Raw genomic sequence first — 25,468 nt, forward strand, 5'->3', positions numbered from 1 at the left:
ATTATCTAATGATAATATGAACAAATCCCATTTACTATCAGACATGTTGTGTCCTATCCATGTGATTACAACTGCGTCATTCTGTAATATCTTAAAACTCCTGAAACAAGCCTCAACTTCGAGAAACACTTTCTTCTACCTTATTAAGGTAGCCAGTAGTATCTTCAAATCTCCATGATCAGGCTAGAGAGCACCTTGAATGACCGTAATCGGCACTCAATTAATCTCACACATCCTCTAAGAATATCAATAATACTACCTTTTTTCCAACTAGTATGATTATACGGAAAATACCTGCGTCGCTGGATAATAATAGAAGTCCCAGCTGCTGGAACCCCCCTAGCGGACCAACCGATTTGCCGCTAGACCTGTTATGGGATACTCCAATTGAACTGAACCCTCAATCAGTCGTCGTGTCTTAATTATCCCTTCGTACTGGCAGGCCAGAAGCCCATCCATCTTTCGTATTCCTTCCCATCTCACGGTCTGATCTTTTTTTATGGCCGTTTCTTTCGTTTCTGTCATTTCCTCTTCTGCGCCCTCCGAAGCCTATAATCGGACCCTTTAATCTGCCACCGACGAACCAAAAACCCCCTGATACTTCTTCCTAGCATCTCCCTCTGCGGCGCATCTTCAACTAGCTTCGAACATTCCTACTTGATGCCCTCGATTTGTCTGCGATAGCCCGTGCTGTCGCACGTTTCTACATAACCGAACTTTCCTCCATCGCCTTGTAGGCGCGGCAACACAGTACTCATGGCCCGTCCCATGGGGGCTGTTCGTCTCAAAAAGACGAATCCCATCACCCTTGCGCTAGGAGCGATCCTATGCATCTTCATCATCGTCTTTCTCGTTTCGCCTTCCGGCAAATCCGTCACCGCTAGACGGTTCGAATCCGTTACCGCAGAGCATCATTTATCGCCGCCGACTTCACCGTACCGAAAGTCAAAATCCCGATCTGGCGTGCCTCTCAAGCCACCACCCGTCGTGCATTACAACCTTAACAATGTCACCATTACCACCGAGCCCATTAAGAACCGAGAAAATGTCCTCATTCTGACTCCCATGTCGCGATTCTATCCTGGCTACTGGGAGAATCTTTTGCGATTGAGTTATCCTCATGAACTTATCACTCTGGGTTTCATTCTGCCCAAGACTAAGGAGGGTAACCAAGCTACCGCCGAATTGCAAGAATTTATCCACAAGACACAGAAGCATGGCCGCGAAGCCGAAAAGTTCAAGAGCATTATCATTCTGCGACAGGATTTCGAGCCTGCCATTTTGTCTCAGGACGAAAGCGAGCGTCACAAGCTCAAGAACCAAAAAGCCCGCCGTGCAGTCATGTCCAAGGCTCGCAATTCTCTGCTCTTTACTACTCTCGGTCCGGATACATCCTGGGTTCTTTGGCTGGATGCCGACATTATTGAAACACCGCCAACACTGATTCAGGATCTCGCTTCCTATGACAAGCCGCTCATTGTCCCCAACTGCTTCCAGCGATACTATGATGAGGAGCACAAGCAAATGTCTGAGCGTCCGTACGATTTCAACAGCTGGCAAGACAGCGAGACGGCGCAGGCTCTTGCCGCTAAGATGGGCCCTGACGACATTCTTCTCGAGGGCTATGCCGAAATGCCTACATACCGAATGCTCATGGCGTACCTGGCGACCGAAGGCGGCGATCGCAACATGCTCTTACCACTCGATGGCGTTGGGGGTACTGCCCTCCTAGTTAAGGCCGACGTTCATCGTGACGGTGCCATGTTTCCTCCATTCTCTTTCTACCACCTGATTGAGACCGAGGGATTCGCCAAGATGGCGAAGCGATTAGGCTGGCAGTCATGGGGTCTTCCCAACTATAAGGTCAGTAACTTTCATTTGACGCTGTGGAAACCCTCATTAACAATTATCTAGGTCTACCACTACAACGAGTAGAGATTGCCGTATCAACTTTGCATCGGCAACTTATTTCACTGCCTTGCCATTCCCTTTCACAACTTCTAGTGTTGAAAAAGGTTATGGCGTATTGGAAGAAGGCGAACGGAATGGCTGCTTTGTTGTAGCCATGGACAATTCATGATTCAATTTGGGCGGGTATGGGTCACGGCGTTTTAGTAGTGCATCCTTGGAACAATTTCTTTTTCAAAAACAAGGAGGCGAAGGGGAAGCATTATAACTTGAGGAATGCAGGCAGGTGCAGGGAAATCAAGCCATCTTGGCAGGGATAAGCATGTTGAATTGGTTTACACAGGTGTTCTAGTAAGAAAGCTTGAGCATGGAGGAAGGACTGCGGAATAGATGAGCATCTACGGATGCATTTGTTATACTGTTACCATGATTCTCCGTCTCTCTGAGGCTAATTTCGACTGTAAATACGTCGTCATAAAGATATTGTCTGGTTTTGCCGTATAAGTTCTGAGGATTATCTACTGTCGCTTCATGCGTGTATGTAAAACTTGTACAGCCCATCCTGATTTCCAGCTCGTAAACAAACCGCCGCCAAAATTGAACCCAATAACTCCATAGCATCATCCCAAACCACTACCGTCTCTTGCATATCCCATATCAAACGTAGTCGAAACGACATATCATGGCCCCTCGTATCTCGAATCAGAATCCCGACACCAGAACTCGACTAGCTTCCGCGTACCCAACACATCGCCCGAGCGCAACAGCGCTGCGACGTCAACATTCAAAGGACTGTCCGTCTCGGGACATCCAAGCAACATACGCACGGCGCGCACGCATTCAAGAACACTATAAGCTGGAGTCCAGGCATCCTTGAGAAGATCGAGGCAGATTTCTCCGTTCTGCAGCGCAATGTTGGGGTGCACGATAGGTGTAACAAAGGTCATCTTTGGCGGTGCGAGAGGGTATGTCGATGGAATGGAGATGTTGACAAGCCAGCGTCCTTCTTTTGTGGAGTATTAGTGAATGCGAAAATCAAAATCACGAGAGGGAGACAAACCATCATAACCTTGTCCTATACCCCGTCCATTGATGACAGCTTCCCACTCCATCAAATCGCCTTCGTTGACAGGCCCGAGGCGCTCAATGCCCTTCTCTTCCTTTTGTTCTCTACTCCATGTCTCCAGCTCTTTAATCAGTCGCTTACTCGCACTTCGCGACGCAGCGGCTGTGTTTGATGACGAAGGTGGCATGGCTGTGCGATATTGCGCTATCGGATAGTAAAGTTTGGTGTGTTGTCGGGGTTGGTGGAGGATTGAAGTTGGAGACTAGGGATATCCAGTTGAGACCCTTGGAGATGATGATCCGGTTAGTCTGGGGTCATGACTATTTCGTCAGTTGTAGCTAGGTTCCTCCGTTGCACTGGAACTTTCCCCTCGGTATTGGCAACAGTTACAGGGGTCACATCGGACAGAGCCGAGGGATGATACATCTGCCAGTGGCTGTGCTGATGTGGCTCGAGCTAGATGGATGAAGTAAAGATCAACGACCCCTTTCATGTGAAAGTTGAAGGGTCCAAATAAACAGCAAAAGAACAATGTTGAGCACATAGAATCACAAGAAATACATTTCAATCTGACCAAATAGATAATAATTCATCAACACTGAATAGAGACTCTGTTTTTTTTTCTAACCGGGGGTATTCTTTGTCCTAGTATCATAACTCTTTACTTCTTCCGGCGTGCACTGGGTGTTGTTGTTGTCGTCTTTCGCTTGGATGTAGAGGACGAAGTAGAAGATCGGGTAGGATTTCTCCTGGTAGACTCGGGCTTGACAGGCTCAGGAGATGATTCTTCAACAACAATCTGAGCACCGCTGCCATCACTGGAAGTCGTCTCGATTGAATCTTCCCTTCCATCATACTCCTCCTCGCTGTCCTCGCTCTCACTTGTGCCATCATCATGAACTTGGCGAGAGCTCTTTCGGGATCCAGAGTTGCGCTGTGCACCTGCAACTTGGAACTGGAAAGGATCCGAGGGGGCTTGGCTTGAGTTCCTGCCTCGGCGAACAACTGAACTGTCAGAAGGCTGTCGACTAGCTGATGGCGCCCTCACTCGACTTTGAGATGAGGTAGTAGTGCCTGAGCGTGGTCGGCCTGCTGTTGCTGTTGGAGGAAGGCTGCTCACAGAAGAGCGCGTATGACCCTCAGTGAGATTGCTGTTCGATCGAGATGGCTGTCTTGACTGGCTTGTGAATGATTCCTTCTTTTTGCGTGATGATGTAGACTCGAGCTGGGTCAGAGGCACAGCGACTCGTGACGGGTCCTTGGTGCGCTTCTTGCTGCTCTTCTTCTTCTTGGCGGCCTCGTCTCGCTTGCGTCGTCGCTCCAAAGCTGCAATTTCTTCATCGTTGAGATCAACGTCTGTTCTTCCCCTGGCCTTTGCACGTTCGATGCGGTGCATCGCCGACTGTACCAGCGCCTCCTCTGGATCATGAGAAGCTAGCTCTGCAATATATTGCTCGAACTCCTCATCCTCACTGCTTTCGCTATCATCTTCTGAATCCTCCGAGTCATCATAATGACCCCTGCGTACCAAGCCCCGTTCAGAGTTGCCCACATCCATTCCGGTAAAACGAAGAGGGTCACTCGCAAAGCGAGATCCTGACGAAGCACCGACACCTCGTGCATCGTCGCCTGAATCCAATTCCTCCACACGGACGTCTCCCCCTGGACGTCCGCGAGACGCAGCACCCCCTTCTGTTCTCCTCTGCCTGCGCCTCGATGGTCTTCCCCATTGGGGCGCGAATTCGGGAGATTGCGGCCGACCACTTAGACCGCCTCCCCGGAAAAAGCCTCATCGATGGGCTTATCCAAAAATGCAGCGTGACCGAGGATGGTCACGCCAGATGCGCCAATGAGCCAGAGCAGGGTCGAGAAAGGCGAAGCAATCAGACCCAGAGGCACGGCGACACAAACAAGTGCAGTGTAAAGCTGCGAACACGAGGCACGGAAGGTGCCAATTTCAAGATCATGTCCGTCGAGCTTTCCAATGAACCACATGCCCACAACCACAAGGATGATGTCGAAGAGCAACAACCAGTTGGTGAGGAGGGCATAGATACTGAGCATAACAAAGACGACAGCATAGTTGCTAGAGTAGTGGCTCAGGTTGTAGTTGACTCGCGACTGCATCTCAACAAAGTTGTTAGGCTTGGAGAGACGCTTGAAGTCGAGGAACTCGTTGACAGGTCGCAGGTTGGAGAAGCGGCCGCTGAGAGGACCAGATCGAAGGCTCTGGAAGCGGTCGCCAAAGTTGAGGCGGGACGTAATAACGTCGAGCGGGATCTGAATGCGAGACATGATGGGCGAGTTGTTTGGTGTAGGTAGATAGGTAGTATCGTAGAGTGTTGTAGTGTGGAAAGAGTATAAGCGAATCGAGAGTGAATGCTTTTATGGCCTTGGTATATAGGCAACAGAATTATCGATCACGAAGAATGACGAAAGCCGATTGCGCGTTCAAGGTAAAGAATGGATACTCTTGTAATGAGCTGAATGAAGGAAATAAAGGTTAGCACAAGAAAGGATTATAATGAAAGTAGGCAACAGAATAAAAAAAAGTTAAGGACAAGCTGGCAGAAGAAAGTAAGATGGCCAGGGGATACGAGGCGCAGGCTAAGTAATCAAAGCGAAAGCCACGAGCTGACGAAAATAGAATTGGATAGGAAATGTTTAAGGGGGGGTAAAACATACCAAAGCGCAATTACTCGCGATGCAAGAGAAAGTTTCGGTCCAAGAGAGAAAGGAATGTCGCAAATTGCGATTGTAATGTCGAGAGATAAGTTCAGGGGGATGGAGGTCGTTCTCTTGGTGTACACCGTCCAGTACAATCAAGTACTGTACAGATTTCCGATAAGATTGGCTGTCCTTTTTGGGGGGACAACTTTTTTTTCTCCGAGTCGTGATTTGCTGACAGGGCTTCTGTTAGTTTTTGGGCTCTTGGGTTCTGGCTTAGGCTGGGCTTCAGGGGGGTCCTCTCCTCCAGGTCTCCTCTTCCAGTGCCAAACGGTTTCCAACTTGGCAGGGTTGAGTGAGACGAAACAGAAGAGGAGCCCATCTCCACATGGGAGTAAAAGCAATGAATACGTACCGAGCTCGGAGAAAGGAATTCGATCAATACAAAATATCCCAAAGGAATATTCTGTTGGCAATGGGACTGACTGATCCTCAGCCAGTTTCTGGGCTGGCAGCCCGTAACGATGCCTCTCTCCCTGTATACGAGAGAGAGGCTGAGAGTAATTCGTAGGTACTGAAACCTTGGGTGTCTTCTTCTGCCCCTCTCCAAAACCTAAACAATGAGGTTTTAAAGGAAGAGGGTCATGTCACTGACTGACTTGACTGATCAAGAAAAGTAAAAGAAGGAAAGGAAAAGAAGAGAATCCAAGGGAAAAGGCAAAAATAAATAGAGGAACTACCTTGGGGTCTTGGGTATCTAGCTCCGCATTTTTTTACCTACTCTCTTGGGAACGCCTTGGAAAGCAAAGTCCAACAAGTCGAGAACATGGATGGGACAACCACAGACGGACGATCATGCATCGAATCGAATCGCACACCGCAATCATGACACTTTTTTTTTTCTTTCTATCAAGTTACTCCTCTTTCCGCTGGGCTCCAATGGAGGGGAACTTCCATGACCCCTCCGGGAGCTTGCTTGTAAGCTCGTACAGCAAAAACTGGGTTGTAACTTTTTTTGCCCTTCCTGTGAACGGACTCTTTTACTCAACGTTCAAACTGTACTTACTGCTACTGTAACTGCAGTGGCAGAAAGAGGGGCCTCACGCTAGGTTATGCACGCGACACCAGTTGCAGCAAGCCAAGTGGAAGATGAGGCGTCACCGCTTTTGACGTGTGTTGCAGCTATCCCCAGTTTACCGCCAGACGAGCTACAAATTTTGGGGTAGTTTTGGTCTAACTGGACTTTCTTTTTTCTTGCATTGAAGTTTCACCAGGGACGTAGGAGGGGTATCTGAGACCAACTGTTTGAGAATTCATGGCATTGATACTGGAACCTCTGCATAGTATATACCAAGATAGTTGCCCAAAAACACATGTGATAGTTTCATAGAGTAGTACTTCACAAACTCAGCCCATATCAAACCAGGCAGCCAGGCCATAGACCTGGCCTGACCAGCATTATTGGATCTCTCTCCGGCGTTACACGATCCAACCATCATGATCCACGATCTATCTGCAGATCCACTCCTCCAAGCTCCATCCAACCGTCAATCGCCAACCACCAACCTCGTTCCTATGTTGAATCCTATTCAGTCTTGATCGGAAGATTACCCACAATCTTCCGAATTCTCAGCTATTGTGTATATCCTCTATTCGAGACTGGAGACTCTGACTCGGTTATTGACTCGGCTATCAGTCGGTTTCTTGCAAAAAAGCACTCAATCGTGTGGAGTTTATATGCAGCAATTCCCAGCCTAAACTGCATGACTGCGGTATCAACACCTAACCACTGTCAACAAGCTCGGTACGAAATGCCTTCTTTACCTATCGTCCAGACTTTTCCATGATTCTTAGCTCTTACCCACAAAATAGGTAGCTTAGGTACGTATGTATCTGAACCTTTGCCGACCCATCCATGAACCCGTAGACACTAACTCCCCGTACCCCCGGACTGCTTCCTTGGCTCGTCCGAAACGGCCTGAAGCCGAACTGGTCACCATTGCATATGCATCTTTTGCATGAGTGACCGCTATCTGAGAAACAGAGGTACTTTCCTCGCTCGGATATGATCTTCAGCGAGTACATTGAAAACAATAACAACAACTCATGCATCTATAAGCAGAACTGAGACATAGTGTAGAAATCTTCTCCGGTTCAAGGTGAAAAGCTGTGCTAAGCATTTCGCATATCCAGTCTCAACTATGGGTCTCGGACTTCCTACATCGGGCATGTATGGAAGTAAACAACGCACTAGTCATGATATGCACTATGTATGCTACTCGACCAAGGGAACAACAGACAATCGTGTCCATGACAAGTCATTTGTCTAGTTTAATACTCAACGTGTCAGACTAGGTACAATTCTCATTCGTCTGTCTATTATTATAATTTCTACCGAGTACAGCTGTATTCGTCTCGTCTAAACAATGCTCGCTATGCCTGCCCGAATTGGCTCCTTTGCGTAACGAAATGGGGTATAATTATGAATCGCCAAAAACCAACACATACAACAAATGAGAAAGTAACTTCCACGGCTTATCTGTTTTCTCAGACCTCAAAAAAGTAGTCATCATCCAGACCCTCCCGGCTCGGAATCACTCCAGCTCCGGGTTCCGGACCCTCAAAGGCCGTGTCCATCCGTACATTCAACAGTCGGATTTTGAGCCCGTACTCGCTCACCAGACTAACCAGCTTGTTGGTTTCTGCCGTGATGGGAGTTTGGTTTAATAGCATCAAAAGACCATCCAGCCACTCTGAGGCCAGACTGTGACTCAATGGCCAAAGCGTCAAGATTGGCTGCTCCTTAGCCTCCGCTCCCCGCGATGCTTCAGTGGGGTTCACAAAACTGTAGATAGTGATCTTGGTAGTTGTCTTTGGGGCAGAATCCTTGCCCATCATATCGCTGAAAGTGCTTCGCATGTCTTCAGTGGGCGCAGATACGTTGGAAACAACAGAGCTGATGGTGCTCAAATCAACCTTTTCGGCGAGTGAATCCAGCCCAGGGCCCGATACTGTCCTCTCTTCAAAATCAGCGTAGTGTAAGTATCGCCGATTGTGAGATAGTTTCGCATATCGCCAAGGCGTAGGTGTAAATAGTCGATGTTTGACTTGGCCGTTATTGTCTCGCTTTGGCGTGGGTTTTGAGAACCAAGATCCTTGAAGAAGACATCGAATTCGCTGCTCCTTGACGAACTGCAGAGCCTCCTGTTTTAGCTCTTCCCTCACTTGCTGTAGATGCTGGCCCCAGGTATTCTCGAATGACATCTCCAAAAGACCCATTTGTTGGTCTCGTAGTCGTGGCACGTCATACTCTTGCATTTCTTCTTCGACCTCAGCCACATCCTTTGTTCTTCTCGAGACTCCAACAACTGAGTCGACCAGGATCCTAACCAGTTCGGCTACCTTTTCAAAATCACCTTGTTCTGCGCCGGTGAGTTTCCAGACACGGAAAAACGCATACAGGCCTGCGGTATGTAGCCGAGACCACTGAAGCAGCAGGGGTCTGAATAGTCTGTCGTGGTCTTTGGATTCCAACAGTTGATAACTCCTAACATCGTCCAGATCCGTCTTGTCAACGTCGAAGTGGTCGTACAGGATCATGGTAACAGCAAAGCTGGCCCTAGCCACAGGGCATCGTCCAGACGCAGGTTTTCCCGCTTGCTCGAGCAACATCTTTTGGAATCCATCTTCATTCTTGCGCACGTAGTCAGTTAAATCCATCATACCCAGGAAACCGGTCATGTCGAACTCCTGCGCAGGACTCTCGGTCTCGAATCCCAGTCTCCTCCATTTCTCTGGATTGTGTCGCCTGCTCCCTTTCTTCGTCGGCGCCTCGTGTGAGTCCTGCCCCGGAGAATGGCCGTTTACAGGGACTCGCTCCGGTGCGCTCGCTAGATGAAGTCCCTTGAGAGCTCTTCGATGTTCGGGCCGCTCCAAATCAACATGGACCTCTCGCCATTTCCTCAATAATATCTTTGTCAGTGTCTGAAATTCTAACATGGGATGCGCTAGGTCCTGAAGGGCAGAGCTCTGCATAAGCCTGTGGACAGCCTTAATCAGCCCCAGATCTTGCAGCCGCTTGATAAATTTCGCCCAGTCCTCTCCCGAACCAGCATTCGCTTTTCCGCCATTCATTGTACTATCGTCTGACACGGCGTCCCTGATCAGGGCGTTGATCAACATGAGAGCGTTGGCACACAAAGCATGGTCGGCGCTCTGCAACTGTTGTATGACTAACTCGAAGAATTGCGGGTACACAGCAACGGCTGGCTTCAAGGCACGGAACCCAAAGGTTACTGGAGTTCGGTTCGTGGTACCACTTTGGTGAGTGGACTGAGAATGGCCGACAAGAGCGACCAGGATCGACATGGCACCTCTCAAGATATTGACCAGGGGGTTTGTAACGATCAATTCGACGACGCGCTCGACAAGATCGCCAGATGTTGGGCCTTCGAAGATGTCCCATCCCATATCGACTTCTAGTAGCCGTGTTAAACTTTGGAGAGAGTAAGCAAGCGTGTTGCCGGCAGATGTCATGACAAGTCGACGGAGGACGACAAGACCGCCGGAGGAAATGAAAACGTCGGCGAAAGCGGGATCGTTAATCGAGTTCTGTAGTTTGAACACTGCCATTTTGCGCGACGCATCTTCATCGCTGGCCATGCGCGCCAGCAGCGCAGGTATGTCTGCTTGATCCATGGTCGAGGTCGAGATCGATGGGATGATCTATTGGGTAAACAGATAGAGGGGGAAAGAAATACAACAGAGCAAAGATCTTATGATATCGCAATCATTGCCCAGCCGTTTATCTCAAACAGAAGCGAATGGTCTCCTGCAAGGAATATATCGTCCTGGATTTGTAGGGTCGAGAATCAAGGCCGTATATTGAGGAATAGAATTATAGGAGACTCTGTGCTGTTGGTCTTTGCGCCATCTCCCGTCCCCTACTAAACAAAGTCCCTGGTTGAAATTAAAACGAGAAAGGTTTGGGGAAGCTCCCCACTCCACCAGTGATTTCCGATTAGCCAGTCTGCCAGCAGGGGAGACTTGAGTCTCAAACCTTGGGCGAAAAAGTCAATGCCAGGCACTAATAAGCATCTTGAACGTGATGAGAAGTCGACTAGTCTGACTCTTGTACCATGTCAATTGGAATAAGTGAGGAAAATGACATTGAGTGCTAGGTAGGGCGTTGCTATAGCTTTGTACGTAAGATCATGATTCCATTGCACAAATTATTATACCAATAATCTACTTTGTTCAAGCTTCTATTTCCTCTTGCACAAGCATATCTTTCCTGGCTGTGCTGGATGTTTCCATGTGTGGCGTTGTGGCTGACCAAGCTTTCCACTGTGACAGTCGCGAAAAGGTCATTATACTTTGGAACCAAACCATCAAATGACCAAAGTAGTCACGTGATATGTATCCTTGCGCTACAGCAATTGGACTTTATGCTTGATCTCAAAACTTCCAAGGCCGCCTCCATCACCAACGCCCTATATCTAATCTTTATCGTTGTTGCCGCATTTCTTCTCCCCTCCGTAGAACCGCAATCATGGCCAACTTTCTTGCTTCCATTTTCGGTACCGAGCTTGACAAGGTCAACTGCTCTTTCTACTTTGTAAGTCTTCCCAAACGCGTCGTCTCGTGTCGCAATATCTCAGATAACTGACTCTATGCGCGCGCATCCAGAAAATCGGCGCTTGTCGTCACGGTGATCGCTGCTCGCGAAAGCACGTCAAGCCTTCCTACAGTCAGACCATCCTGATGCCAAACTTGTACCAGAACCCGGCATACGACCCCAAGAACCGAATGAACCCTTCTCAGCTCCAGAACCACTTCGACGCATTCTACGAGGATATCTGGTGTGAACTTTGCAAGTATGGCGAGCTCGAAGAGCTCGTTGTCTGCGATAATAATAACGATCGTACGTTATTTCTCCGATGCTCCTTTTTATTGGCAAATGCTAACTCACAACAGATCTGATTGGTAACGTTTATGCTCGATTTAAGTACGAAGAATCTGCCCAAAAGGCTTGTGATGAGCTCAACAGCCGGTGGTACGCTGCCCGCCCGATATACTGTGAACTGAGCCCCGTTACCGATTTCCGCGAGGCCTGTTGTCGACTTAACTCGGGCGAAGGCTGCGTTCGAGGAGGGTTCTGCAACTTCATCCATCGCAAGAACCCGAGCGAGGAGCTCGATCGCGACCTTACTCTCAGCACAAAGAAGTGGCTTAAGCAGCGCGGCCGCGATGAGAGGAGTGCGTCGCGTTCACCTACACCCGAACCTACGAGACGCCGCTACTAGCCTGTAGGGTGATACTGTGTAGTTGGTGCGGAGAGAAATGCAATACGGATAGCACGGTCACGGCGTTCAAGGGCTGGTTTTTTTGTTCTAATAGTTATATGTAAGGATTCATGGGCGATTCAACCATTACGGATACCCTTTCCTTCATCAAATATGTCTCAAAAATGAATATTGCAGAAGTCATCTGGCGAGGGCCGGTGTTGAAACCCTTCTGACTCGTTGTAACCCGACGGATGATGCGAGTACCCATATGTAACTAATCCTGATGCGCGCCAATGTTGATATAGCCTGCAGCCTGTAGCCTGCCCTGTCTTCATCTTATTCCAACTACTCCAAAGTAAACCTAGTCCTCGCTGTGCACCCCCCATGTCTAAGAAATAATTGAAACTCGTCTCATCGTTTTATTGCTGTGTGGTGGATGGTAGATCCTTTTTCATATCGTTTGTGAAGTCAAGGAGGGGTCCATCGGCTGGCTTTCCTGTAGAGTTCAACATGCCTTGGATCTCGGATTCTTTTGGCGTCTGTTCAGCGGGCGGGGGCTGCTCAGTCTTTGCCGGTGCAGGTGTATCATCAAAATCAATCAGGTTGTCGTCGATGTTGTTCTGAACAGGCTGTGCTACTACCGGTTGAGCAGGTTTGGCGGATGGGCTGTGAGGAGGAATGACGTTTTGCTGGCTATGCTTCTGCCCGTTAATGATGGGGTAAATTGCCATAATTTGCTCGGCTTGCTTCTGAGGAGGGGCAGAGTGGTCGCTGAATCTCGAGTTAGCATGACATTGGTTGAGCGACCGTAGGCAGCACTTACATGTTTGCGTTAATTATCCATTCAAGATCCTCTTCGCCCTCCTCCTGGCCACCAGGCCCACCCTGGGCTCTCCTGAACAAACGTGGGTGCCACTCGAGGTTTTCCTGGGCTCGATGAGCAGCCTCCTCACGTTGTCGGTCTTCAATCTTGGTCTTCTCGTCTGTCGCAAGCTCGTGGTTTCGATCCTTGACAGCTCTGGCAGTCTTGTCCCAAAGACGTTGAGATTCTCGCTCCTCCTGTTCCTCAATCGGTCGCACAGAAGGTGATGAAGGCTTTGATCGTTGAGCGTTGAAGAACATCTCACGGTGGCCAGTCTACTGTTGTTAGTGAGATATAGGTTGGCAGGACCATCATGCTCACCGTCATATCCTTGATGTACATCTCCTCACTCCAGAGACCAGAGAGCTCGAACAAGACCTCGCCAGTGCTCTCTCTCTTGATCACTCCTCCAATGGCGTTGTAAGTGCCGCCAACCCAGCCCTTTGTTTTAAAATCGACGTCAGCGACCAGATCGAGCTCAGGGCATCGAACAAAGCTGTGGTCCCCGAGCTCGTATTTCATCTTGCCAAATAGAATACCTCTGGCATACATATTCGGTTGTGTCAGGATGCTAGAATCCTGTCAGTTCGGGTTCAAAATTGATGTCATGGCAAAGAACATGCAGTCGAAGATAGATTTCGACACGGAGCTCAGTTCGACGTACTATTGTTCTCCTTTTGTAGGGTCCTGACCCCGGTTGAGTAGGCTCAAGAAGGCAATACCCTCCATGAGACTAGCAGCAGAGTTTCCAAGAAAACGACTTCGAGGCTTGAGAGTTCCATCGATGCGGATATGGTGGTCGGGGGCCATGTAGAAGTAGCTAGACTTGGGCGGGTGGTGGGATGTCTGCTCGGAGATGTAGTATGCTCGCTTTCCGTCTTCGAAATCCCAGTAACAAGTAAATATTTCACCAAGAATAGGGTTCAGGGGTTTCTTGACGCCTCTACAAGTCGTCAGTAACTGGCGCGTCAAAATCGGCCTCCAATATAGCACTCACGGGGGACGAATGTGCCATCCACTGAGGTAGAACTTGACTACAGATACAAAACGCTCGACAGGGTCATCTATGGTTGGAATCGGAAGTAGCATCTCTGGGTGGCACATGAAGCTGCAGCGCCGGTTAATACCAAATATTTTTGTTCGACTTAGACAGGGGATTTCACTTTGTGATGCGCTCAAGCATGCTGCGGGGTTCGAGGATAAAGGTAGGAAGGACGACACGGCTGAGGTCGGCTCCTGGTCGCAACTGAGAGATGATATGCGAGAGGACTTAATACACCACACTGGTCAGCTCAAGGCCGAAAGAAACTGGCTGATCTGCGATCGCACAATCCTTGCGAGAAACGATGCAGGCCAGAGCAAAGGAGAGGCTCACCATTGCCCTGATCGGGCTCCATCACAAGAGTGTCATCCTCAGCGTCGAGGCCGCGAGGGTCGTCGGTTGAGGACCGCGCACCTGCAGGTTGTGAAAACCAGTTGGTTAACATGGCTATTCTTGACAAAAATTTGTTGGAGGGGGCAGATTTGGAGGGGCAGGGCTCGATATTGAAGTTGGCGGAGGATTCGGACGTGTTGAGTGGGGATGTGGGTGAGTGAGCAGTACGCTGGAACCAAACGGAGGGGCGGCTTAATTAACTAGAGCTACTGTACAAAGCTCAACTGCAGGTTTTAGGTGACGTCTTCAAAAAGGACACCAACCAATTCAGGCTGCGGTACTAGAAGCGGGAGTCTCCGTTTGATTGCAAAGCGTAGCTGTCACGGGAGGTTCGTCAGAAAAAGGGTGGGCAAACTCACTGGCTGTGCTGCCTGTCCTTCGGCGTCCATGAGAGACAAGACCCATGACCATTGTTTCTTAAGGTTGCTGCCTGCGTCCGCAAGACTTTCGAAGAGTATTAGTGTTGCTGTTTTCAGCGATAACTGAGACAGGGTGTCCGGGTTGGTGTTTTCGGAGCTTCAACCACTGGCGAGTGAGTATATGGGAGCACCTGGAACTGCTCTGTTGAATGCGGAGATTTTTATATAACCATGTATTATCAGGATACCGTTCGTGTGGCAGAGCGTCGGCAGTATGCGCTGTCACTTCTCAAACGTGAGTGGAGTTCGAGTAGTAGCGATGAAGGTGATTCACGAGCGGCAATAGAATGCAGGCGACAAGGCAAGGTGAGAAGACTTGCTGAGGTTACGAGGAGACAGTTTGGGTGGTGTTGAAGGAAAAGGGAAGATAGATCCGGGAAAACGATATAAAGTTGAGAGCCCAACCGTATGACGGAACGGATTGCCCGGTCCAAGACAGAGGTGACGCCAGTGAAGGTACAGACAAGGGAAGGTACTGAGCGATCCACGTTTTTGGGTACCTTCCAAGGCAGCTTCCTACGCAGCTATCTACCTATCTGGCTACCTCCTACCTACCTTACCTTACCTCAGATGGTATGAACGCAACAGCTAAGTAATGGCCGAGTGGCGTCCACTTTGGACGGCTGCAGGCTTCAAACAGATACAGATCCAATCAGGAATAAGAGACGGTCTGCCCCGCGCTGTGATGGGCTTCTTTGCCAGGTTGTTTCGAGCAACAAGTGGGGACCGTTGGATTTAAAGTGTCTGCCCTGAGTGCCAAGGAGTAACCTTGCAGAGCAATAATGCTCGCCAGTAGTAAGATTGTGACAATCGATATGTCGCTGGGGTAAGCACGTCGACGCATCTCGCTCTGTGAGTGGAAAACATTGAAGACAGATGTAAGCTTTGAACGCGTTACAAGTTGAGATTCGTTGGAGTTTTTGTTAGGTAGCCTGAATCTTTTAGCTCAACTACGTCAGAAGCAAGAGCTAAAAAGCACCGACCATTCCAACCCAGGGCTGACTGTATCACTGGTAGTGAATGATATCATTATCATCCATGCTTGCCTCTGATGAGCTACAACACGCAGTCTGTCTAAATACCTACCTATACGCCTAGATATTATTTGCTGTTCACAATGCTTCCAGACCACTTTACAGTCATGTATTGCTTATTGATGCATGACTTGGTATTATACAAGGAGGCGGTAAGACCTCTAGAGGGGTCCTGACTTTATGTCATCACCATCCTCACCTCAGTACAACTAATGTAAGAAGGAGCATGACCCTATCTTGATTTGCACTCGTAGGTAGGTACCTATGCAATCATCATACTTTCGAAATGGTCAAGCGCCGGCCCCACGCAAAGTCCAGACTCGGCTCGGCCCCTGGTCCGTTAACTCGTTGTAGAATGGACCCCTCCTCCACCTCTTCTAAGGCTGAACTGAGGCTCAATCTCACTTGACTTCGGCATGTGAACTTCTCATCGGCCCAAGTGATCCGACTTCTCGTCAACGTGGCTTTTAAGTTTACAGCGAACGGCTTATACTGGCTATTTGTATATATTCAGTCTACAAGAATACAATTAGCTCTTGTATTCTTGCTATCCTCCATTCAACTACCTAGTTAGATTGGCAAAAGATAATATCTACATGCAGAGTACTCTGTCTACCTTCTTGTTCCTCACTCTTCTTAATAGGTATTTGATAATAAAAAAATCCCTCACAAAATGCATTGTGATCTTCCCTAGGCCATGTGTCCTTTCAAAAGGCCTCTCGCTCCGAACAAGCCGAAGCAAACCAAACTGCAAGGTATAATGTGTCCCAGCCCCGTTCACCGAGGCTTCTGGATTGGTTCAGGACTGGTATCTTAATTGTGCGCCCATATCCGCGCTCTAACACTCTTTGAGTTCTCGTGACTTCGGCTCCTTGATTACCTCCGTATACCGAGGAAGGGCCTTTGTCACTCAGACCGCTTTCTCGTCATTCCGCCAGGGACTGTCTTCGGTCTCCTTAACGACCCGCATCCCCGAAGCGCCCTGCAATGAAACTTTTCGAGTCGTCATAACATCTCTTACTCATGAAACGCTCCAATCATCAAGTATAATATCGTCTCGACATGTTCTCCAGTCCAAAGACTCACTTATTATGGTACTATTGCTTCCGAGTGTTGTCTCATTTTTTCTTTGAACCCTTAATCGGGGCGGGCAAGCATTGTACCAATGCTTCTCGGTCTGTAATCATTGTCAGTATGGGTTCGGAAGCGTCTTTGTTCCTTTGCTTTCTATAACTCACCTGATTCGTTCTCAAACAAGATTGAGATATCGTCATGCTCGCCCGGTAGATCCGGAAGGTCGAGGCAGACAAATGCCATATCGTCGTAGTCGCCGTCCTTGTCCGCTGGAAGTCGTGGTAGAGGGAACTTGGCGTCAATGAACTTGATACCAGATTTACTGCTCCTTTGCACGCTCTCATAAACATCAGTTCCTTTCAACTGGAAGTTCATGCAATGTCCATGGTGGAAGTCTTCAAAGAAGGCGAGGAGCTGCAGTTGCCCGTCTTCGTTCCTGATCACCTGAATACGCGTGTATCCTGCTTCCCACTTCTTATGAATTGGCACAACCATACGGCGTCGCTGAATGGCAAATGTTGCTGCCAATGCGTCGAAGATGACTTCAAAGCCTGTAATGGCGAGTTGGAAATCATGCAAGTCCTTGAGGTTATTGAACTCGAATGTTCGGATGGTTTGGTTGTGTCTTAACAGCTGCAGTGCATCAGACATGTTTCTGGGAAGCTCCTTGGGTACCTGTGCTTCGGAGACCGAGATAGTCATGTCCTTCTGTGGCTGTCGAAGAATACGGAGGACTTTGGCGTTGCTCACTTCCAGCCTCACACGCAACTCTCCGGGCGCCACATTGATACGGTCAGCGACATTGCCGTTCTGGTAGTCTATAACCACCTTCAGATGGTCGGCCAAGACTGTTGGTGGCATGTCTCCACCGTATTCATCATTAACGACTCTCACGGCCTTCCAGGGCATACGACTGAACGGGGCCATTCCAAGAGGCTCTCGGAGACTTTGAGCAACCGAAAAGTTCTTGAGGGGCACATCCGCATAAATCTTTTCATCATGATCCAGGGCCGTTCCGGTCAGAATCGAATGAAACTTGATCCTCGCCTTATCGTCGCTGAAGACCATGACCATACGACCCTTCGACTTGCCGTTCTCGTATTTAATTGCGAGGGAGGGGGCATCGCCATCGCCGCGGAAGAACCCGAACTGGACAGGATGAGCCGGGGAATACACATGCTGGACTCCGCTCAGCGTTCTTGTCTTTGGCCCTGTGACCACGGCAATTCGGAAGCCCAGATGCCATGTGCGAGTAGCTGCAGGTCCATTCTCTTTGTGAATCTTTTCAAACAGTGAGATTTCACAATAAGGTGTTGGCTCCTTCGGAAATTGGCGGTAGTTGGGGTCGGCATCCATCACCTGGAATGATCGTAAGGTCGACCTGAATACCATACTCTCGTCATTACGTGGGAAAAGTGACTGGTTGACCTTGCTTCCAAAGTCATACATGTTCCATAGAGTCCTAAAATCCTGCTGCACGAGCTGGATAGTCAACATAAAACCACGTCGTAGTCGAATGTCAACAGTGAACGTTTCCTTTCGCCAGCGAAGATCGTCCCAAACTGGACCAACATTCTTGTTTTCCTGTATAGCAAGTTGCACGTGGCCGTTCTGGCTTGCCAAGATGAAGACCAGCCCCGTAGACTTCTGTGGTCGGACCATCGAAAGCAGGCATGGGAAATATAATTTCTGGTCTTCATGGCCTTGCTCCATAAGATAAGCATCTGCCTGCACTCGCCCGTAGTTAAAGTTATCCGTAGTATCTCCAACGGGCAAAGAATCCAGTAGCCTCAGTTTGGACATCGGGCTCGTCATGGCAGTAAGACCCGAAGCCCAGTTGCCTGAGAGTAGGGCAATCATGTCCTGACTCAGAGGCGGGTATTCAACCCATATCGACTTGTCAATGCTCTGTGGTAAGAATGCATCCTCAGGGGGTAAGAATCCGTTTCGTTTCATAGACATGGCTAGCTTCTTAAGCGCTGAAACCAGACTAGTGCTAACGTCGGCGACTTCAGAGTCAATTTCTACCCCTTGCGACTGAGCAACTTCGGGAACAACCTGTTCAGAAAGCCAGAAGGCTTTTGCCAAGTTGGCATATGCTTGCTGTCGGTCTCTGTCGTTCTGCATCTGACCCTGTGGAGAGCTGGGCCTTTCTCTAATGGCAACCTCGAGGCCCATGCGACCCTTAAGAAACCACCACAGTGCACCACGTCCAAAGTCCATTAGAGAACAAGTCGACAAAGGCTTGATAGATTCCGCATGGAGTCGGAAAAGTTCGAAAAGATGGCTCGTCCTTGTGGTAAAGGTCTCAAGAGCCTGTTCAGCAGCGGCGGAGGTACCATCAGCAACTCTGACAGATAAAGCTCTGGATGCCATCATGGGAGGAGCACGTTGTGGCGCAATGCTTGGCTGCCGTGACAATTGATTGACTTCTGATGTTGGAGTTGAGGCCGAAGATATTGCGGAAGCAGGAGTTGGAACGGGAGTGGGAACAGCTGGAGACCCAGAGGGCACCGGGGCCGGAGATGCACCTGGAGCAGAAGCTGGGGTTGCAGCTTGAGGGCCAGGTGGTGAATAAGATGAAGAATTGGAATGAACAGAAGCTGCAGGACTGTATTCAAGACTCGGTTTCGCGGATTGGACTTCTGGTGATGGGGGCCCTGGTCTTCGCGATTCAACAGGAGAAGTTGAAAGAGGCGTGGCAGAATGAGGGTCATCCCAGTTGTGGGAGGATGCCGACGTCGCACTGGCGACTCGAGCAGCTTCAGCAAACACTCTGCCTTCTGCTTCACGCTGCTGCGCAGAATGAATCTCAATGTATGACTTTCTGTTATCATCCAGTCTTGCTGCTGGACCCAGAAATCTTGCCCTTGCTGGGCTGAGTGTCTGTTGTGCAGAGATGGGTGACACAAGCTCATCTGATTTGTTGTTGTTGTTTGTTCCATCGTCACCCTCGTCGTCTGACCCAGGTGTGTAAATCGAGGAGAAGCCGGTCTGTGTTCTGGATAGCGATTTTGGTCGGAAATCGTCCACAGGCGAGCCGGGTCCTGTTGAATCGGGACGAGGAGGACGTGCTGGTGGCATTGGGGCCCTGCGATGTGCGGGTGGCTGTGGTGGTTGTGGTGGTTGTGGCGCTTGCTGTGGTTTAGGTCGAGAGGCTTTGCGCTTCGAGATCTCTTGAGTTGGAATCTCAGATTCATCCCCTCCTTCACCAATCACTTCGGGGGCGGTATCGTCGAATCTTACAACGAGGCCCTTCTTGTTAGGTCGTGGGCTTCGTCCCGGTGATTTGTTTGTATCGGGCCGAGCTGCGCCTGCGACAAGAGGACGATTTTGCTGAGCTGCATGGTTGACAGCTAAAGCTTGGGGGTAACGAGAAATCGATGTGGTGTCGAGCTTGGCTAGCTTTGGGAGCGAAGACGGTGGGGGAGGCGGGGGAGGGTTTATGATTGTAAGATTATCTGAGGAGCTGTGAAGGAACGATTCGACGTTGGCAGCGGAGCGAGCTTCTTCTCCTTTGCGATCTTTACCACCAAAGAGCTTGCCCATGAGGCGGTCTCGCCTTGAAGAGCGCCCATCAGGGGCCTGGATAGTAGGTATATCGTTCTCCATGAGGGATACAATGGCGGAGTGTTGAAAGGTTCAAGCTCAGTAGATTGTCATTGACCCAACGACAAGTAACGAAGATAGGTGGGAAGTAAGCAGAGCGAACCCCCCAGGTCTTTGCAGGAGCAGAGGAACGTGGTTCCCTTGTCACTGTCACCTCTGCTGGAACGATTACAGGACAGTACCGGAGCGTTGAGATAGTGGAGTCGTCCAATGAGGCTGGCTTGTTTCTGGCGACACGAGGATCAACTGGTAGGCATGTGGGGATGGTGTAGGCGGACAATGGTACTGTAGACGGCGCTTGGAGGTCGGCTAATATTCAAGGGAGGTCGGCCGTGTTGTTGATGGATATGTTGGATGTAGCGGTATCCGACAAAGGCTCGTTCGTTCGTTGTAGATCAGGGGATATCTGCGATAAGCAGTCGTGAGCAGAGGGAGGTGAGGTGAGGCGGAGCTAAGGTAAGGTACCTTTGGTAGCTATTGGCGATAGTGGATGGTGGATGTTTGGCTATGGCGGGGAAGATTGAGTTGAGGCGTCGTGTGCGGCTTCTATGCAGACCTCCAATCCGAGCCGAAATAGAAGAACAAAGAGAAGAAAGGGAAAAAGAAAGGAAGTGCACAAAGATTCGTAGACAGATCAGAAACGACAACAGCCAATCCCAGATTGCTGTGCGTGTGTGTGCAGGTTGTATGTACAACCACCCTCTTGACGAATGTTACAGTAGAATCTACTGTAGACCCGTTGGGCAGCACAAATGGTAAACACCCTAAACACCCTCAGAGGTCAGCCCAGAACTTACAATGCGCTACAATGGTTGCAATGCACAGGCGATTCCCAGAAAGCTAGCAGGGCAGGGCCAGGGGAACGAGAGAGCACCCAGCAGGGGACCGAACAGGGATGGTAGAGGGAGAACCCGCCAAGAAGGGTCCTTTACCCTCTGTCTGGATGTACGTACGTACTTTATTTGCTGGTGTCTGTAAGGAAATGGCTCGTCTGCCGTAGGAGGGAGGAGAATGGACGGGCTTATTGCACTGCACTGTTAGAATACCTACAGTAAGACAGTGCGTTGTGATAGGACCAGCACAACACCAAGGGATGAAAGTACCAAGAAAGAGGGAGAAAGAACAAAATAGGTAAACTTGAAGGTAACTAGAGGGGAAGGAAAGAATGAGGTAAGAAAAGGTGAGGGGAGGCCGAAGCGCAGGCGTCGTGTGCTTGAACTGAATGTCTGTATGATGATCCAGGGGAGTTTCAGAGTCACAGGGATCAACATAAAATGGACAACGAGTGGTTCCTAGTTGGGCTTGGACTTTTAGGCTCCCTGTCAACAAGGCAAGAACAAGATTTCCAGCGAGTATCAGTATTATTAAATTTAAAATGTCTACGTCTATGTCTACAGTGCAGGCACAGGTTATTTTAATACCGCGTTTGACAAACATGAGATAATCAAACCGTTGGACCAAAGTATAGTTGTCCCCCAATAGAGTAGTGCGAGGCACTTGGTGTCAGGTTACGGTCAATGATGGATCAATAGCAGTAACAGTGGCATGCGGCGGGCAAGCGTTTGTTGAAGATCCAGTGTGTTTCCTTTAGCGATTTCAGGAATGGATATCAACTGACTCTTCCTCCCCCATAAAGCCAAGCTATCATCCTTGATAGTAGAAATTGTGAAGGTACAGAAAGAGACCCTTAATTGAATTTCCCCATCCACTCCAGACCGACCAACCTCCACTCACACTCATTAGGCAGTGTTAGTGCCAGATCGACTTGCTGGTTGCGCAAGCTGTTGCTGGTTGTACCCAATGATGACGGGACTTCAGTGTCGAATACGTAGCAGATCTGCCATCTCCCAGCGCTTCCTAATATGGCAGTCTCCCTCGTGTCTCCATTTGCTTTGTTCGCTTTTCTGCTAGTTAAACCAATCTGATCAAAGACTCGAGACAGCGCCGCAATGACATGGTCGTGGCTTGTGAGTACCGGGCTGAAACACTCAGTCTAGTCCCCTAAAACTGCCTGTCGGCTACGGCCGTAAGTTATGTAGGTCGTGATCCTCAACATCCAGCATATTGGAACGTTCTGTGTCTGATATATGAGCAACAAGTAAGGATACTACAGTCGTGTTATCCACCAGCACTTGACACTTGTTACAACTCCGGCGTGATCTTCGTCGTCTAATCCTCAAATACACATCATCCCTAGCTGGCTCACATGTCTCTCTCTCTATTCTAACTTGCTATGCTAGCTCACCTTTAGTTCAGGTCAAGTCAGGTATTTCTGGCTCCCTGAAGTCCCCCGAGCTAACGGCACTAGCACATAAATTGGTGCATTCTGTATGGAACGTGGGGCAAACGCTGGAGGCCCCCTTTGCTCTTCATGGCTGTGATCTCTGATCGCATTTTCCAAAATTTAACATCAGACCTTTGTGGTACGGGACGGGACGTTGGTATGGAGCCCCGCTGAGTGATACGTATGCTCTGGACCAAGGCGCGTAACAAAGAATGTGTGGTTTCGTCTCGGTGCAGTAGAAAGTAGGACATTGGATCAAGTGCGAGCAAAGTGCGACCTGGTCGAGGGCCCAGAGGCCAATAATCATGATGTAAAAGGATGACAAGAGATTCAATAACTCTTCGTTCTTTACGGATAGTTCCTCTCTTTCATTCCCCATCCCAAGCAGACAATTTCTGGAAATCCTCGTATAGAGTTAGCCTCTTCTTAAATTATCCGGCAATGGCCAGAAAATAGCACCGACATTTGGGATAGCAACCCGAGGTTCATCTCTTTTTAGATCTCGTATTGCTCCAAGAGTCCACAAAGCTTATGCTGAACCTTCGTATCGCGCAACCTCTCATCTTTTTGCCCTGGCTCTGCAGCGGTCATTTAGCTTAATAAAGGAAGACAGCATGTTGTCAGAGACGAGCTGGCATGCAATTTGTGGTGTAGGTCTTATGTAAGAACTAAACCACTCAAGAATCCCTTGCTTTGTGTTGCATCTGCAATAGAATGTTAATTTGTGTAGCGAGTAGCGACTGTAATAATCCGACCTTTAATATTGTCTGGTCTCGAGCCAAGCATAGGCGTTGATAAATAAAGATGATTGTGAAACTCCAGCTCGGATAATGCATGGGTCTCACTGAAACAAATCAAAGTCGCTGCCTTGGATGTCACCTGTCGTGGTTTATGTCTGTCATTAATCGCACTTGGGGAAATGAGAATCATGCAGTGTCGTCTTATTTAATTCTTCTAGCATAAACATCATATGATTCACCCGCCCAGGCTAATACGGAGCAAACTCTCAGTTGTCGGGCTGTCTTTCACTACAGGTTCAGGTTAAGTGCATGGGTCTTTTTTTTTGCCCATGGATAACAATATTAGTTGACCGAGACCTAAAGTTAACGTCTATGGGGTACTACGCACCAGGAAATCGGGATTTGTACAGAGTAGGGTTATCGATAACAGATAAATGGCTTGGATGACTAAGTTTTTTTTTGCCTCCATACTGTCTCTTAAAGAATTTATGTGAGTTACTGGTTACTATTAAAAATCCTATTGGGGAATATGTGAAGCTTTTGCCAAATTTACGGTAGGCTATGCTCACAAAGATTATCCGAAGAACCATGACTACAGAAGTCAAGCGAGTACCCATCCCCCGTCGCGGTGTCGACTATCGGGGCAAGGTTGTCCTTGCACCCATGGTACGCTCGGGAGAGCTTCCTTCAAGACTTTTGGCGCTCAAGTATGGCGCAGATCTTGTATGGGGTAAGTTATATAGTCTAGGAAAACGTCTACAAACACAGGCCACTAACAGTATTCAAAAGGACCAGAGACTGTTGATTATTCTATGATTGGAACCTCTCGACGCTTCGACGAAGAGTCTAAGACAGTAGAGTGGTTCCGTGTTTCTTCTCATGGGCAGAAAGATCCACCTCCTGATGCTAAGGAGAGCATCATCTATAGATTGCACCCCGAACTTGAAAAGGACAAGCTCATCTTTCAGATCGGTACCGCAGACCCTGATCGTGCGGTGGAAGCCGCCAGGCTGGTCGCTGCAGATGTTGCCGGTATCGATGTCAATGCAGGTTGCCCAAAACCTTTTAGCACGAGCGGAGGCATGGGCGCTGCCCTTCTTCAGACTCCTGACAAGCTCTGTGCCATTCTCGAGGCTCTGGTGAAGAACATCACCCCTGAATTTGAAATTGGAATCAGTGTCAAGATCAGGCTTCTCGACACTGCTGCGGAAACTGAGGCTCTCGTCCGTCGTCTTTGCGCCACTGGTATCACAGGACTAACCATACATTGCCGCACAACACCTATGCGACCCAGAGAACGAGCTATCCGTGGACAGCTCCGTATGATCGCAGAAGTCTGCCATGAGTTTGGTGTCGCCTGCCTCGTAAATGGAGATGTAGAAGGTCGGGACCACGGTCTTCAACTTGCCGAAGAGTTTGGAGCAGACGGTGCAATGATTGCAGTTGCCGCTGAAAAGAACCCCAGTTGTTTCAGGAGCAAGGCCGATGGTGGTATGGCACCTTGGGAAGAAGTTGTCGAAGAATACGTCAGGACTGCCATCGCTGTCGACAACCGCTTTGGCAACACAAAGTTCCTCCTCTCAAACATGATTCCGGGAAGATCAAAGTTTTACCAGCCTGTCAACCAGTCTAAGAACTATAAGAGCATTTGCGAAGCGTTATGTCTCGACGATCACCTTGAAGCCGCCATTGCCGTTGACAAAAGGCGTGGCCTGGATCAACCTCTCCAGGGAAAGGCTGCGAAGAAGGCGGCAGCTAAGGCATTGGCTGCTGCCAACGCGCAGTCACACAAACAAGACCTGGGAAAGGAACAGAAGCGCAAGAGAAAGATGTCTGATAGCAGACCCGCGAAGCAGGTCAAGGCTTCTGAGCCCACACCAGTCGCCGCAGCTCTTTAGGGGGTGACTGGAATCAATGAAGGAAAAAAGTGAGCGATAGACGGCGTACGGTTCGACTAAAAACATAGATTCGCATTTACGGAGTTCAGGATCGAGGCTTGGTGGGTTACGGAGCGTTGAGGCAAAAATATAAATATGGCCGAGTAGCGAAGATGAAGGACACAGCGCCTAAGTAAATACGCTTG

General features: G+C 49.1%; 9 protein-coding genes across 9 annotated transcripts; 4 read left to right on the forward strand and 5 right to left on the reverse strand.

Annotated features, from left to right (window-relative positions):
• The first annotated feature begins 327 nt into the window (after window positions 1-327).
• EDB82DRAFT_504147 (Anp1-domain-containing protein) lies at window positions 328-2,333 on the forward strand. The gene is made up of 2 exons (XM_025726764.2): window positions 328-1,863; window positions 1,915-2,333. The coding sequence occupies exons 1-2, from the start codon at window positions 757-759 to the stop codon at window positions 1,933-1,935; spliced, it is 1,128 nt and encodes a 375-aa protein (XP_025581299.1). The 5' UTR covers window positions 328-756; the 3' UTR covers window positions 1,936-2,333.
• EDB82DRAFT_504148 (ubiquitin-conjugating enzyme/RWD-like protein) lies at window positions 2,334-3,492 on the reverse strand. The gene is made up of 2 exons (XM_025726765.2): window positions 2,969-3,492; window positions 2,334-2,914 (listed from the first exon to the last, which is right to left on the reverse strand). The coding sequence occupies exons 1-2, from the start codon at window positions 3,159-3,161 to the stop codon at window positions 2,589-2,591; spliced, it is 519 nt and encodes a 172-aa protein (XP_025581300.1). The 5' UTR covers window positions 3,162-3,492; the 3' UTR covers window positions 2,334-2,588.
• A 143-nt stretch (window positions 3,493-3,635) lies between these two features.
• EDB82DRAFT_477024 (PRA1 family protein-domain-containing protein) lies at window positions 3,636-5,269 on the reverse strand (the record flags this gene model as incomplete). The annotated part of the gene is made up of 2 exons (XM_065608077.1): window positions 3,636-4,747; window positions 4,798-5,269. The coding sequence occupies 2 exons, from the start codon at window positions 5,267-5,269 to the stop codon at window positions 3,636-3,638; spliced, it is 1,584 nt and encodes a 527-aa protein (XP_065463824.1).
• A 96-nt stretch (window positions 5,270-5,365) lies between these two features.
• Window positions 5,366-6,313, forward strand: EDB82DRAFT_216652 (uncharacterized protein). Its single transcript, XM_065607235.1, has one exon. It carries the CDS (start codon window positions 5,462-5,464, stop codon window positions 6,128-6,130), a length of 669 nt encoding a protein of 222 aa, XP_065463825.1. The 5' UTR covers window positions 5,366-5,461; the 3' UTR covers window positions 6,131-6,313.
• A 1,875-nt stretch (window positions 6,314-8,188) lies between these two features.
• EDB82DRAFT_434076 (ELMO/CED-12 family-domain-containing protein) lies at window positions 8,189-10,339 on the reverse strand (the record flags this gene model as incomplete). Its single annotated transcript, XM_025726769.1, has 1 exon — window positions 8,189-10,339. The coding sequence occupies one exon, from the start codon at window positions 10,337-10,339 to the stop codon at window positions 8,189-8,191; it is 2,151 nt and encodes a 716-aa protein (XP_025581303.1).
• Window positions 10,340-10,974: 635 nt separating this feature from the next.
• Window positions 10,975-12,081, forward strand: EDB82DRAFT_216771 (uncharacterized protein). The gene is made up of 3 exons (XM_025726770.2): window positions 10,975-11,258; window positions 11,330-11,564; window positions 11,618-12,081. Exons 1-3 carry the CDS (start codon window positions 11,193-11,195, stop codon window positions 11,944-11,946), a joined length of 630 nt encoding a protein of 209 aa, XP_025581304.1. The 5' UTR covers window positions 10,975-11,192; the 3' UTR covers window positions 11,947-12,081.
• A 65-nt stretch (window positions 12,082-12,146) lies between these two features.
• Window positions 12,147-14,546, reverse strand: EDB82DRAFT_216757 (uncharacterized protein). The gene is made up of 7 exons (XM_025726771.2): window positions 14,166-14,546; window positions 13,954-14,059; window positions 13,788-13,898; window positions 13,455-13,733; window positions 13,112-13,361; window positions 12,752-13,065; window positions 12,147-12,699 (listed from the first exon to the last, which is right to left on the reverse strand). Exons 1-7 carry the CDS (start codon window positions 14,275-14,277, stop codon window positions 12,348-12,350), a joined length of 1,524 nt encoding a protein of 507 aa, XP_025581305.2. The 5' UTR covers window positions 14,278-14,546; the 3' UTR covers window positions 12,147-12,347.
• Window positions 14,547-16,617: 2,071 nt separating this feature from the next.
• Window positions 16,618-20,517, reverse strand: EDB82DRAFT_216847 (uncharacterized protein). The gene is made up of 2 exons (XM_025726772.2): window positions 16,917-20,517; window positions 16,618-16,855 (listed from the first exon to the last, which is right to left on the reverse strand). The coding sequence occupies exons 1-2, from the start codon at window positions 20,362-20,364 to the stop codon at window positions 16,797-16,799; spliced, it is 3,507 nt and encodes a 1,168-aa protein (XP_025581306.1). The 5' UTR covers window positions 20,365-20,517; the 3' UTR covers window positions 16,618-16,796.
• A 3,456-nt stretch (window positions 20,518-23,973) lies between these two features.
• Window positions 23,974-25,283, forward strand: EDB82DRAFT_477029 (uncharacterized protein; the record flags this gene model as incomplete). The annotated part of the gene is made up of 2 exons (XM_025726773.2): window positions 23,974-24,115; window positions 24,175-25,283. 2 exons carry the CDS (start codon window positions 23,974-23,976, stop codon window positions 25,281-25,283), a joined length of 1,251 nt encoding a protein of 416 aa, XP_025581307.2.
• Window positions 25,284-25,468: the final 185 nt, after the last annotated feature.

This window comes from Fusarium venenatum (assembly GCF_020744135.1).
Source record: "Fusarium venenatum strain MPI-CAGE-CH-0201 chromosome Unknown EDB82scaffold_3, whole genome shotgun sequence".
Lineage (NCBI taxonomy): Eukaryota > Fungi > Ascomycota > Sordariomycetes > Hypocreales > Nectriaceae > Fusarium > Fusarium venenatum.

What these genes read in the sequence shown, in the direction of transcription:
- EDB82DRAFT_504147 (XM_025726764.2), top strand. Translation starts at nt 757, where the DNA reads ATGGCCCGTCCCATGGGGGCTGTTCGTCTCAAAAAGACGAATCCCATC. An exon ending in GGGGTCTTCCCAACTATAAG is followed by an intron (nt 1,864 to 1,914) that starts GTCAGTAACTTT and finishes ACAATTATCTAG; the next exon opens with GTCTACCACTACAACGAGTA.
- EDB82DRAFT_504148 (XM_025726765.2), bottom strand. Translation starts at nt 3,161, where the DNA reads ATGCCACCTTCGTCATCAAACACAGCCGCTGCGTCGCGAAGTGCGAGT. An exon ending in TATAGGACAAGGTTATGATG is followed by an intron (nt 2,915 to 2,968) that starts GTTTGTCTCCCT and finishes ACTCCACAAAAG; the next exon opens with AAGGACGCTGGCTTGTCAAC.
- EDB82DRAFT_216652 (XM_065607235.1), top strand. Translation starts at nt 5,462, where the DNA reads ATGAAGGAAATAAAGGTTAGCACAAGAAAGGATTATAATGAAAGTAGG.
- EDB82DRAFT_216771 (XM_025726770.2), top strand. Translation starts at nt 11,193, where the DNA reads ATGGCCAACTTTCTTGCTTCCATTTTCGGTACCGAGCTTGACAAGGTC. An exon ending in TCAACTGCTCTTTCTACTTT is followed by an intron (nt 11,259 to 11,329) that starts GTAAGTCTTCCC and finishes GCGCGCATCCAG; the next exon opens with AAAATCGGCGCTTGTCGTCA. An exon ending in CTGCGATAATAATAACGATC is followed by an intron (nt 11,565 to 11,617) that starts GTACGTTATTTC and finishes AACTCACAACAG; the next exon opens with ATCTGATTGGTAACGTTTAT.
- EDB82DRAFT_216757 (XM_025726771.2), bottom strand. Translation starts at nt 14,277, where the DNA reads ATGTTAACCAACTGGTTTTCACAACCTGCAGGTGCGCGGTCCTCAACC. An exon ending in GGATGGCACATTCGTCCCCC is followed by an intron (nt 13,734 to 13,787) that starts GTGAGTGCTATA and finishes GACGACTTGTAG; the next exon opens with AGGCGTCAAGAAACCCCTGA. An exon ending in TGGATAATTAACGCAAACAT is followed by an intron (nt 12,700 to 12,751) that starts GTAAGTGCTGCC and finishes CTCGAGATTCAG; the next exon opens with CGACCACTCTGCCCCTCCTC.
- EDB82DRAFT_216847 (XM_025726772.2), bottom strand. Translation starts at nt 20,364, where the DNA reads ATGGAGAACGATATACCTACTATCCAGGCCCCTGATGGGCGCTCTTCA. An exon ending in CTTGTTTGAGAACGAATCAG is followed by an intron (nt 16,856 to 16,916) that starts GTGAGTTATAGA and finishes CAATGATTACAG; the next exon opens with ACCGAGAAGCATTGGTACAA.